Genomic DNA, 13,515 nt, shown 5'->3' with positions numbered 1-13,515 from the left:
CAAGTCCGATCCTCAGACTGAAATTACCCACGACTAAAGAAAAAAAGGCATTACATGCTGGGACCTATGGCTTTTGTTGAACACACAGGACAGACACAAAGAGGCCAGTCTCAAGCATACAGCTCGCAAAAGCTTTACAACGACAATGTATGTGTGTTTGTGACTGAGGCCTTGTGTGTACACCGGGTGGAGTAAGATGCTCTCAAAAGAAATAATGAGCCTCAATTCAGATACGTCAATTGCACTGTGCTGGTTGATTCAGGATGTGGGTTTGAGACATTGCAGTGGCTTGACGCTGGTGCTAATGGGAAAGGGAACGCACACACAACACAATAGGACACACATACCACAAACATAATAAACACATTCATACAAGAGCCCCTCTCCATTCGACTATTACCTCAAATAAAAGCAAGGACAAGTTTACATGAGAATGAAGCAGCTCTCAAAATTCTGATAAAAACAGGTAAGTATGTTTCATTCCATCTGTGACACTCCAAGTGACACTCCCACAAAAGCAGCAAAGCAGAATATTAAATATGATAAGCCTATTTATATTTGTATATCATACTGTACATGGATTCATAAATTATGTTTTTCTTCACACTCTAAAAACAATCAGTTCCTGCTGATGTCTTCGGCTGCTGTGTCTCCCAGGTAGCCATACTTTGCTCAGGTAGCCATGACAGCTTTCCACTGGTGACATAACAACGTCTCTGCTCAGTTCACACACAGCTCCAGCAGAAACATCCAGTGTGGTGTGGACTACAAACACTTTTATACACGATCTCTCTCTCTCTCTCTCTCTCTCTCTCTCTCTCTCTCTCTCTCTCTCTCTCTCTCTCTCTCTCTCTCGCTCGCTCTCTGAGACAGCTATTCAGGGCTGTCTTTAGTTTTACGGTTACTGTACACCTTGTTTGCTGACACACTCTTCAGTGAAGACCACAGACACCATGTGATTTGGGCGACAACTCGACAGTTCCTTGCATGGAAATTTAAGCTCAGTTTCTCCTCATGTTGTCATTTTTTCTTCCTTCCGTGACACTGACTGTTGCATCACCAAGTGCTGTTGACGATGCTTGGTGGAGATGAAGATGTGCAGTTGGCAACAAAATGTCATGCATGTAACCCCACCCCATGCCATCTCCATCCCGGGGGAGCAGATGATAAAAAAAACTCAAGTTGCAGGTGTGATGACGCTGAGTAGTTGGACCCATCAGGGGATCTGTAATAACATTCACCACTGAGTACATCATGGCAATGAATCAGACGTTGACACAGTACAACATTCTGTTGGCATTAGTGACATTAAATTAACATTTAATAACATTAGTTACACAATACTACTGTAAAGCCAAGCTGCCCAAACAGGCCCATGAATTGTGCTCAAACACAGTCTACCACATGTTGAGCAGGATGTCAGCTTCAATGGCTAATCAACGGCAGTGGAATACATTACTGTAGGTAGTTGGTAGAGAGGCCAGTTACGGTAGCTGAGCACCACAAGGCTGTTTTGTTGCCAATCAGCAGAGCCACTGAATAATTCATAAGGGCAAACTGTGAACTGACAAAAGCCTTGTTGCATTGTGCATTGTTTCAGCCCATGGCCAGAGTCTCTGCCCTTACAACAACAAAAAAGACTGCACTGTACCTACATTATCCAGAATAAATCACACTGTCAACTTGAATTGAAAGACAACAAAATAGAAACATTTCTACATTTGCGGTGGCACGATATCTGCATAACTAATAAAAAAATTAATTGCTGGAATATTGAATTCAATGTCACATGATTATTGTTCCACTCACCTTTGAGCACTTCAGGCCCTATACAAGCCCATCATATAGTGACAGGGCCTGTACAATGGAGGGATCTGCTTTGGAACCCTCCTGAAACTCCTGCAGGGTCAGCTTGCCATCTGAATTCTGAAATCAACACACAGGAGATACGATGGAACCGCAACACCCCGTCATAGATTAGGAATGCTTTTACTCTATCTCATCAGCAGGGGGCAAAGTGATTCTTCAAACAAATGAGGAGTAATGTATCACCACAGTTTGGCTGATCTAGTTCAGTGCACTTCAGGTCACACTGGTCAGCCATCTCCCCTCCGCCCATAGAAATGACTGAGCGCTGCTGTGCTCAATTTTACAGCTAGTCCCGCTAGCCTGATACACTGATCCTGGCACTGGGCATGCAACACGCCCAAGCAGGTTCCATCTCATCTTTCAGTGAACCAAGGAAGGTCTGAGCGAGTGGGCATTAGCACCGGTCTCTGGTGGTGGAGGGAGGAGTGTCGGTGGTGTTTATAGACTGCAGGCAGTGTTAGTGACGCTGCAATGGCTACAACTAAAAGGTCTAATCTCTAAACTGCCTGCCTCAGTGCCATTACAAGGATAGCACTAGAAGCATATTCCGTCCTTTCTGATGGGTTGTTCCTTACAACAGTACTGCCACTTACACAGACAGAAAAAGTTATGCATTAGGCCTGCACAGTGGAATAGTTTATGAACGAATTGTATCATTAGTGGTCGAGGTCAGTGGAGTGTACAGTCATTTATTTTGGGAATAGATATTACCTTGTCCATCATGGCAAAAATACGGTCCACTCGTTTCTCTGGTGTATTTTCTTCTTCAGGTAACTCTACAGTGTTTCCCTGAAACACACATGTTTAAGACATAAAGCTGCAGTATCTCAGGCTAGTGAAATGCAATGTGTCAATGTTACATATTTACAATATCCTTTTTGGAATTGGAAAAACAGCATGTTTGTGTTGTATCACTTACCACCATTTGATATATGGCATCTACGATATTAAGCATCTCATCTCGGGTGATGTAGCCGTCATTGTCAAGATCATACAATTTGAAAGCCCCTGTGAAGACAACAGCAACACAGCTGGTGAGCATCCAGTGTGAACTAAAGACCTCAAGAGTCAATAGTTTGTAAGTGATTGTGTAGATAGGGTGGATGAGTGTGTGTATATTTACTAATAGACATGTGTTTAGAAAATGTGTGCGTGTGTGTGAGGGGTAGGGCTTTTGATGGGATGCACTCCTTGCAGGCCAATGTCTCAAATGTATAGTGGGTCGAGAGGGAGTTTTCCTGTAAATAGAGCCTAGAGTTTTTCCTAGGCAGGTTATGTGGTAAGAATAAAAACACTTAGGCCCTAGATCTGTTTGATCCTAACCCAGAGGCATCACCATTGAACTCAACGTGCTAGCATACCTAACAATCTCTTATTTGTTGACTTGTATGAGCCTGTAAACCTCTTTGTTCTGTTCATGCATAACAAACTAAACACAAAGGCCCAAATCCTGTCATTGAAGAGTAGGGCACCAGGGGGTAGCTGGCCAGGGTGAAAGGTCACCTCCTTACATCTGAGCTTCTCATCCAGAGTCCCTCGCGAGGTCACAGACAGGGCCTGGATGAACTCTGAGAACTCAATGCGTCCATCCTGCAGAACGACATGATGGCAGACAGACAAACAGACAGACAGAAAGAATATGTCAGAGACAGAATGAACATCTTCCTTCAACCTTACCGCTCATCTGCGCTTTGTTAGGTCCGTTGAAAAAGTGGGACAGACTTGTGGCACAGTCCGTTGCTATTTCTGCCCTGCATCTGGCTCTTCCCCGAGGCTAAAGCTTGTCAATGTTGCTCATTAGCAAGATGGATGCTGCCACCAGATAGTTTTGAAAGTTACTACACAGAGAACCCCTGTACTCCTATAAGAGCCAAGGAAGTTTCACAGCTTGCTATCGATTATATATCATAAATGGACTTCACAGTTGTCCATTTCTCCCCTGCTTTATTGTATTCCCGCACAGCATCTTGCCAGAGCTCTGAATTGACAATTTCCTTAAAGAAATGTGGGGAAAATCCATGGCCCGCAGGGCACTGCCACAAGGCTATGCTTTGTGCAGTAAATGGAAACTATCTATAAAGATAGTGGTCAAGTATAAAATGGAATGAAGCAGCACTAACAAAAACAGCCCTTGCTGTGAAGACGTTTTAAAATTAAAGCTCAGACAACTCTGCTGGCCTTTTTTCACAGTGCATAAAAACATTGAATTGCCATTCATGCATTACCTCAGTGTCAGTTGTGGAAGTTTCTCCTGATAAAGCAAGCAAATCGACACCTTTGCAAGAATACAGGGGAATCAATTAAGGACAGTTACCCCGTAAAGGAGTCATCCTCCATTCTATTCCAATAGTCTGACGCTACAATCACACTACTGAACACGATTGAGCCAACCCTGGTCAGGAACTTTCCTGAGCTGAGTCTAGCAGCTCTTTATGTCCTCAGACTGGTGTTATCTCCACTAGACATCAGACCAGCCAGCTGTTGTAAAAGAGAAATTGAACTAGACACAGATTACATGAAAAAAAAACTATTAAGACCAATGCGTTCTCTAACTAAAGGGTGTCTGACACAAATGAAGGTAATAAATAAGCATCAGAACCAGTGCTTGTGTGATCTCCATGACACACTTCCCATAAGCCACAGGCAGCATGCTGCCAGGGGTCACCGACCTGCCAGGAACAACGGCTGCTCTATTCATAGAAAAATGAGGTTGCCTAATGAATGATACAAAATGATAACTTACAGGGCAATGCCAGATTGTGCTGACATGTTTAATTAAATACCAAGTCTGTGGTTTCTTCCAAGGTCCAGAGACCAAGAGTATAGAACAAAATCATAAGGCAACACGTGGCATTTCAGTACTTGTTTATGAATTCCAAAAAACCTTTGTTTAAAGTACTTCTCCGTTTCATTTCACGAGCACTAACCTGCACTTTCTCGAATAGTGGAACCTCTGATTGACCCTACAGAAGAGGGCTCTTTTCCCCCTGATTCCACCTCTGATTAGAGACTGTGAGACTACCATGACCCTCCAGGCACCACAGAGACTAAACTCTTGCTAGCCCACTAGAATTATCTCACACTTCCCAAACACAACAACTGGAGACAACATCTAACCTTTTCACAGCATGTTATCATTGATACATTGAACACAAACACGTTTGAAATGCTCTGACATTTGTATTGCAAACTCAGACAAGCACTTGCATAGGCCTACAAGCAGGACATCAGAATACAATAATAATAATAATAATAATAATAATAATAATAATAATAGTCGTAATAATAACAATAATAATAATAATAATAGTAATAATAATAAAACCTTGTTTTCATCAAAGACGTTGAAGACAAAAGAAGCAAACTTGGTTGGGTCTCCAAAAGGGAAGAACTGTTTGTAGATCTTTTGGAAGCCCACTGCATCCAGTTGGCCACTTGGACAGTCTTTGATGAAGCCCTTATACCTAAGAGAGGATGAAAGACAGAGAAGAGGGAGAGAATACGAGAGTGTATTAATAGAATAAGAACATTTATAAGTACATATACACTAATATAACGATCTGTTCAATAATACAGAGCATCAGAAACAGAAGCAGGATTGATGAGTGCAGTTTTTTTTAAGTACGGTAGCAAGCCAAATTCAAATGTGGTGTGTTGCTTCCAACAAGATGGCCTCTAGCCAGTAAATTAGCCAGCCACAAATTAGCAGTTAGTTATTTGTCTGGCGCTTAGGGAACTCACTGCGGTGATATAGTTTAAAAGAGGATGTCCTATCCAAAACTTCAACCCAAAGCTATTTGTCTCGCTAGCAGATAAGACGATTTCCCTAATCCAATTGAGAAGACAGGGAGTTTAAGTGAAATCAAATTACTTTCGTGCTTCTTTTGATAATGTGTATAACTGATAGATAAATCTGTGGGCTTCCTCTAGCCTCTGGATGCGATATGTCCAGAATGACTTAACATCTCAGTAAGCCTAAATATAGAAGTGTTATACAGAACAATTTCAAGCACAGTCACTCAAAACAAAGTCTCATTCTTCAACTCAATAATGAAACTCTATAGTTTCTCTAGAAGCAGGGAGTATAAGGGAGAGACGAGAGAAAGGAATCAGAGATGAGAAATAACCTAGTTCTATGAGATGATATGAGAGAGGAGATATCTAATGCAACTCAGCTTTACTGCTTTACAGTGAGCACTAAAAATAAATCAGTACCATAATACTCTATGCGATCCATACTTCTTTCTAACCTTCTAAATCATGATCTGACATGACTTAATGGGGTGAGCAATGTAGTGAAAAGCTTGCTTTGACCGCTCCAATCAGCAATTAGCCTAGGTAATTGATAGCGAAGGAAGGAAGGAAGGAAGGAAGAATGAAAGTATCTCTCTTTGTCTACAACATGGATGCACTTGATGCCTGAACAGTGTTCAGTGGGGGAGATCTCCAGAGAGGATCCGCTCTATCTTTTGTGAGTTCACAAAACTCCACATGTCCCTCTGAGATTCACCAATGGACTGGTCTCCATGAGGACATGCTTCAAGGCCAGACAGGGCACAATGGAGAATGAAACCCAGGACACATCCTCCTCACACTCGTACTTTAGCTCCTCAAAAAGTCCTACTTCTAATCTGCCTAGCAGATGAAACATCCTGCCTTCATAGCCTGGAATGAGACAGAGACTGGGAGAGATGGAGACAGAGTGAATCACAGGAGCTGCTAAGAAAGATTCCTTATCAGAAAAGCGGAAGACCACGTTAATACTCTAATTTGCAGTGTCGAAGGCAGATAAATTAAAACAGAGTGCAGCACAATGAGGAATGAAGTCGAACTGACTTAATCACAGGTAATACAATGCATATCGTAATCCAAAGATTAGGCTACCTATTTCAAGTGAGATTTTGTGACTCATTTGTAAAGTTTCCATTGTCTATAGGGAAATCTTCTCAGTAGATCCATTCAGGGATTTCAACACAGCTAGGCATACTTTGGTTACATCACTTTTTCAACAATATCAGTTGCTAGTGTGTAATAGCATACACTACCATAACAGCTCAGTAAAACACATTTCATTGAGTCAATCACAGGTAATGACCAGCAGACTACCTCTCTCTCAATCATTTTACATACTGCTCCCAGGTCTATAAATGTGCTTACTCTTGAGGAGACACACCAGCAGACATGCCACCGTATGTCTAAGCTAACAAGGCAACTTGGTGCTACACATGAATGGCTGATTTCTAACAACAGGCATCTGTGATGGTGGTGAACTGCTACAATGTTGTTGACAAGGCTGTTTTCTCTTGTCCCTGTCAAGAGAAAAGTGTCCATGTCACTCTGTCACAGTATGTCACTACTGTTATTGATTATGGGTGAGCACAAAGCTACAAATGTCACTGTCTCTTACAGCAAAAGCAAAATGGAGTATATACTGTACATCTATTGCACAACACACCATTTATCTAACCCGGCTAATTCTTAGTTGCCTGTGCCTTCTCACTAATTACACACCATCTGGCATTCCCCCTGGTTAAATTCACGCTCACACTCACTGCACTGATCTTCAAGTGTGGACTGTGGAGTTATGCAAAGTTTTCTGTAAAAGACTCCTGAGGTTGATTATGAAGGCTATACAGGCAAGGGGGTTATTGTGCTCCAGTGTGCCCAAAACGTCAGCCCCTGTGATAGGCCCCATACTGAAGCACTGAACCTGAGCGTTGGCTGCCAACTGCTGCTGCTGTTGCTACTGCATATGGATGGGGCTGCGCCCAGGCTCCATTGCTCTGGAACAAATCGATCTGGCGTTCAGGTTGCTTTATACATTTGTGTAATCATATCCACACAATCTTATTGAGCGACTGCCATGATGTAAAACAAAGGTGTGTCTGGGGGCAACATGGCCTTTGGACATCTCAATCTAATGTTATCAGACATCCCTCTTGGTAATGGCACAAGATGGCTGGGGAAGCATGGGTCATGTGTGTCCCACTACTATCAAGCTTCAAAGTGATTCTATTTTCAGAACAGCTTCTTTCACAGAGCTGTGACTCTGATGAACAATCCCCCCCCCCCCACAAACACACACACTTTGTTGAACAACCCCCCCTGCTACTGCTGTTTGCACACACCCCTGGTCACTGTGAACACTCAATTACCCTTTGCACTACTGCTGTTTGTCCATCTACCTTTGTACATACCATATTTTTTGCATATTTGTACATACCTATTTTTTTAATATAGCCTCTAATTTATACATCTGTATAAACCATACTGTACATACATTAACTCTACATAGCTTACTGCTATCCATCTCTTGTATACCTCTAACGACCATACTTGCCATACTGTCACCTATCACTATCATGTTTTATATCAATATTTGCACTTCTGGTTAGATGCTGAACTGCATTTCGTTGTCTGGTAATTGTAGTCTGCAATGACAACAAAAAAAGAACTCCTCTGTCTTCAGGGCAGCGTGTGAGAGAAGAACACAAGCTGCAGTACAGAATCCACCTCAAACCATGGATCTCAGAAGCAATATCCATGTATCACAAAACAATCAAAGTCAGAATTAAATCACACTATTTGGTAACATGCTGCATAACTGATGTATCAGTCAGACCTTCAACCACTCTTGAGGCAGAATCTGGATACTTCCCAGGAGGCTCCTGTCAAAAATGCCTAGCCCCACTTCTCCACTGGTTCACACTGACCCTGCAGGCAGCCTTTTGATGGGACCTACTCTGCAGGGCACTGGGAATTGACACTAGGCCACCTGCCAAATGGGTAAACAGCAGACTCTCCAGGTCTAACTAGTCACAGGACAGGGCTAAGCCTGTGTCAAGGGGTCAAGACTAGTGTAAGGGATTCTTTTATAGGGACTTTATAGGGAGGGGACGGATAGAAAACAGGAGCAAGTGTGTAACTTACCACTGTTGTACCTCTTTCTCTGTAACTGAAAGAAAAAAAGAGAGACAACATTTAGACCATGAAATTAATTCCTGGTGCAAATATGCAGTTTCCCATCATTAGGTAGTACTGTGACTGACAGCTGATTTGGCTAAGCATCTGCATCATTCATCATGCAATCTCTGTTCTCACTTATGCTCAGTTATTGTACTCAGCATTCTGGAGCTGAATACAGCATCCCTGAGGGATATGTGTAATTGAATTATTTATTGTTAACAAACTGTTTACAGAAGGTTTCATACCCAAAGCTAGATTGTTCTAACATGATGTATTGCTCACAAGGATGTTCAGACTTTTATTGTTTCAAAGGTCAGAAGGAGGAATAGCAAGGTAGGGAGGGAGGGAGAAAGAGAGTGAGAGGGGGAGAGGGAGGGGAAGGTAAACAGTGAACTTGGGAAGGAGAGTAGCTTTGGAAGAGACGTGTTATCATGCCCACACAAGCAGCATTATTATCTGCCAGTATCTAATCAACCAATCCCAGATGGTTCTCCCTCCTCCCTCCGCTCTCCAAAGAAACCTAAGCAATTTTCACAATCAGAACCCCAGGGAATACTCTCGGAGACAGGGGCTGCAAATGAAATCAATATCTCTGTTTTTCCAATTGAAAAAACAGGATGTTATCGGTCCCTTACAATACAACACCTATGGAATACCCTAAAGCTGTAATAGATGTAACGATCCTGTTGGGCTCTGTATCTTTCCTTGTAGCAATAGAGCTGTCCTGATGAGCAGCTGATGGGTGATAGAAGTGAGTGTAAGTGTCTGCCTTTCCTCCCACACTCTCAAATCTCCTTTTGGAAAAAAAGAAACCCTTCTCTCTTTTCATCTTCAATTAAAAGCAATCTGGACAGTGTGATTTCAATGCTGATAATGTTTTTTTGTTTTTTTTAATGTAGAATGCTATTCAATCAGTGCACATAGCAGTGTTGTTTCCCTGGTTAAAGTATTAGGGCTTATGTACCATGACAGAACCCTTTTTTGCTTACTAATACTACAGGGTTCATTTATGACAGACAATAGCCTACCTTTAATTTCAGACAGTCTGTGCTCTGTTAAATGCTTTGTCTGAGAGCTACTGTAATGTGTCTGGCACTTTGAAATGTGTCTCCAGTGTAAATTAACAGGAAATGAGTGTGTGTGTGTGTGTGTGTGTGTGTGTGGGTGTGTGTGTGTGTGTGTGTGTGTGTGTGTGTGTGTGTGTGTGTGTGTGTGTGTGTGTGTGTGTGTGTGTGTGTGTATGCTATAGAGCAATCAACAAAGCATTCCTTATGGAGGGACAATTTAGACAGCCATTCACACGTATGAAAGACAATCATAATGTTGGTCCAACATCCAAACACTGTTGAAGAGTCAGTGCTGTTTGAGGATAAAGTGAATGGTGACATCCCACTAATACTATTTAGGCAAAGAGTAGGCTACTCAGCCTAGACTATAGTTTAAGCATACTTACAATTAGCCTTAATACAAGATGGGTCAAGAAGGGTCTGGCTAGCCTTGCCTTAGGCCTAGTACAGTACACCATAAATTCTGATGACATCACAGTATTTACACAGTAGTTGCCACACAGGGTAACCAATGGCCACATGTGCAATGCATCCCTGCCGTAATTTGCTTTGCTCAGTGTTTCAGAGAATACCCCTCATGTGATGCATTCTTAAGAAATAAATGCCAGAGTCTACCTCATAACTGTCAGGCATGTCAAGCTGCCATTAAATTGGCCTCAAAAGTCAATGCTGTCCAAAAATGTTGGCAATTCACCATGGCTGCGAGGTTATCAAATTGTATTACGTAACTGAGTCAAAGGCAATAGACGGTAATGCAATAAGCCGTTTATAAGGAGAGCAGGGCTAGAAACTCCACTTATTTGCCCTGCAGGGGCTGCTGGCACAGCACACATCCAGAACTCTGTCGCTATCAACCTCTGATCCGAGTTTGACGAGGAACAAAAACACCATGCTTTATGCACAATGCCTATTACATCCTGAAGTCATTTTACTGGTACTGCTTTGTTGGAGAGAAAAAAAATGACAGGCTGAGCTACTTCAGTTTTAGATGATGTTCCCACAAGACGTGCATAGGTAACACAAGTTGGCCTATAGTCTTTAGCCATATGTTACAATGTTATAGGCTAGGTCTAACACAGAATCTAACACATAATTTAACACAGAATCTAATTATGATTATGCACATCCAAAAAGAATTAGCCTAACAATTCCTCGATGTAGTTGACTCACTGTCAAAGTGCTTTTAATGCAAAAAGGTTAATCGGAATTGCATCCCTTAACTCCGTAGTCAACACCATGGAAGGTAGAGCTATGTGAAAGAAAAAGGGTTGTATCTAAAAAGGCAGAGAAAATAATTTAAAATCCTCTCAACAGGAGAGGCAGAGGAAGAAATAGGGAAAAGTCGATAGGATGAAAGGAGAAATGATAAGGGGTCTAAGTCAAATGAGAGCAGGGTAAGGGAGTGGGCATGCTGGGAGAGAGGGCTGGGTGCCCCTCTGAGCAATTCTAAGCAGATAAGATCCTAATTACACTATTCTATTCCCTGCTCAGAGAGCAATTAGGGGATATGGGGAGAGAGGGAGAGAGAAGGGGAGAGAAAGAGAGAGAGAGAGAGAGAGAGAGAGAGAGAGAGAGAGAGAGAGAGAGAGAGAGAGAGAGAGAGAGAGAGAGAGAGAGAGAGAGAGAGAGAGAGAGAGAGAGAGAGAGAGAGAAAGAAAAAACAGGAAAGAGGGTGCTGGTAAAGGACAGTAGGACACAGCCCATCCCTGCATGAAGCCCAATCTTCCTCACCACTGCAATTTCCTGCCATAGAAGCCTTCCTTGTTTCTGGTGCCCACCGCACGAAAAACACTGTATTTATTCAGCCATTGCCTGTCAACTCCCTCCTCACACCTGCACTAACCACTAAAACATTTGACATATTTTAGGCCTATAGGGATTCATTATTAACAATGAATATGATACTGCCTCTTATCAAACTATAATATTCAGTAAAAATGTAGATAAGGAGTCTTAAAAGAAAAAACGTTAAAAACCTCTGTTTTTGTATGCAAAATGGAAATGAGGCTTGGCCTATGGACATCTGTGAAGCGAACTTTAATACCCTATTAAATTATAATAGTACATTTACGAACCCTAACCCTATAATATTAATTATAAATAATATTTATAAATGTTTCTTTACTCTTTGATGATTTGAGACCTTATTAAAAAAACTCTCCCATGTCCATACAGTACGGTACTTATGATAATGTGTGAGGAAGGCAAATCCATATGTCTTCCTAATCTGCATATTCATAGATCCCTCGTCCCCAGCGGAGTGTTTCAGATTAGGACCACTTCCAGACCAGAACTAAACAGGATTTGTGAAAACATTAAATATTTTGCTAACCAAAAATAGCCTATATCTCATTCTCAACTGAGGAGCTGTCATTGAGTGTGCAGCATTGTCTCTGAAGATTAATAGAAATAGGCCTAGGTGCATGGGTTATACTCAAACCATGCCATGTGAAACACAGATACAGCATAATAAACATACTGGAGAATGCAACACCATAGAATAGTTGTTCTGTTTTTCTAGTAGTCTATGGCTAGCACCCAGAATGAAAACGGAGACCAGTTAGAGAGAGAGGAGAGTACAATACTCACAGTAGGTCTTCCTGGTCAGCTCTTCCACCACCTCTTGTTTGAGCCTGCTGTTTGATTTGCCCATGGTCTGTCACGGTCTCCACACTGCCTTGCGTTAGGCTCCTCCACGCCTCCAGCTCCACCTTGGTACACACCGAGTACCCCTTATAATATACTCCCCAGTCCACACCTCTGTTAAACACATGCAAATATGGACCAGATGAGGAAACGTAATAACACCCAGTGAAATGAGATGTAGATTCGAAGTAAATCGAACTCCATCCACCCACATGAGACTAGCATTCAGTGTTGTCCTCTGGATGTGGTGAGTGTATGCCCAGTCTTCAGCCTTCCCTCTCCAGTGAACCCACTTAAACCACAGGGGCTCAGGAGTGAAGAAATGGAAGAGTGTTGGCTATCTCAAAGCAGAGTGTTTCCCTCCCCTTTCTTTAGACTGTTCAGTGGGCGAGAGTGGCGTTGTGATGTGTTGCTACCTTCGTCCTTGGTTACAGGAGTTACTCAGTCGCTGGGTATTTGCATGCTCACTCCCGCACACTCGTTTACTGTTCTTTTCACACCTCCTATCCTTACTTTCTCTTCCTCCCACCCTCCTTTCCCACCAGTGGGTAACATAAGACAGAATCCACCCTCCTGACAGCTGAGATAAGGGGGTAAACTAAAATACAATGAACAGAGCTTACCTCGGATGCACTCTTCTTTCAGTTGCACTCACACCTTTGAGCTCAGAACCTAGGTAATCATACAGACACAACAGTACTTAATAATAGACATAAGGTCTTTAAGATTTAACTGTATTTTAAAATGCAAAAGCAGCCAACAACAAATTGATCTGGTCCAGGTCTTTAAATAAACCTCTAAGCTGTTTTACCAGTTTTTAGGTTGAGGGGTTTATAGAACGACAGTTCTCTTTTCTCTTTCACTCTTAACTTACAATTCTCCCTCCTTCTTGGCTTCCCAGTGGCAATAATGATTTCCGTCTCTTGCAGTAGACAGGAGATGAAGGATAATGGAATTTCTCTGTGTC

General features: G+C 42.2%; 1 protein-coding gene across 1 annotated transcript; it reads right to left on the bottom strand.

Annotated features, from left to right (window-relative positions):
* Positions 1–1,809: 1,809 nt before the first annotated feature.
* On the bottom strand, positions 1,810–12,608 carry ncs1b (neuronal calcium sensor 1b). Its single transcript, XM_080532018.1, has 7 exons — positions 12,492–12,608; positions 8,800–8,824; positions 5,195–5,333; positions 3,381–3,459; positions 2,789–2,877; positions 2,581–2,658; positions 1,810–1,926 (listed from the first exon to the last, which is right to left on the bottom strand). Exons 1-7 carry the CDS (start codon positions 12,553–12,555, stop codon positions 1,828–1,830), a joined length of 573 nt encoding a protein of 190 aa, XP_080388144.1. The 5' UTR covers positions 12,556–12,608; the 3' UTR covers positions 1,810–1,827.
* Between the last annotated feature and the right edge of the window lie 907 nt (positions 12,609–13,515).

This window comes from Nansenia antarctica (genome assembly GCF_963989245.1).
Source record: "Nansenia antarctica genome assembly, chromosome: 5".
NCBI classification, from domain to species: Eukaryota; Metazoa; Chordata; class Actinopteri; order Argentiniformes; family Microstomatidae; genus Nansenia; species Nansenia antarctica.
Note: the sequence above shows the minus strand (reverse complement) of the source record. Positions and strands in the feature narration are given on the sequence as shown.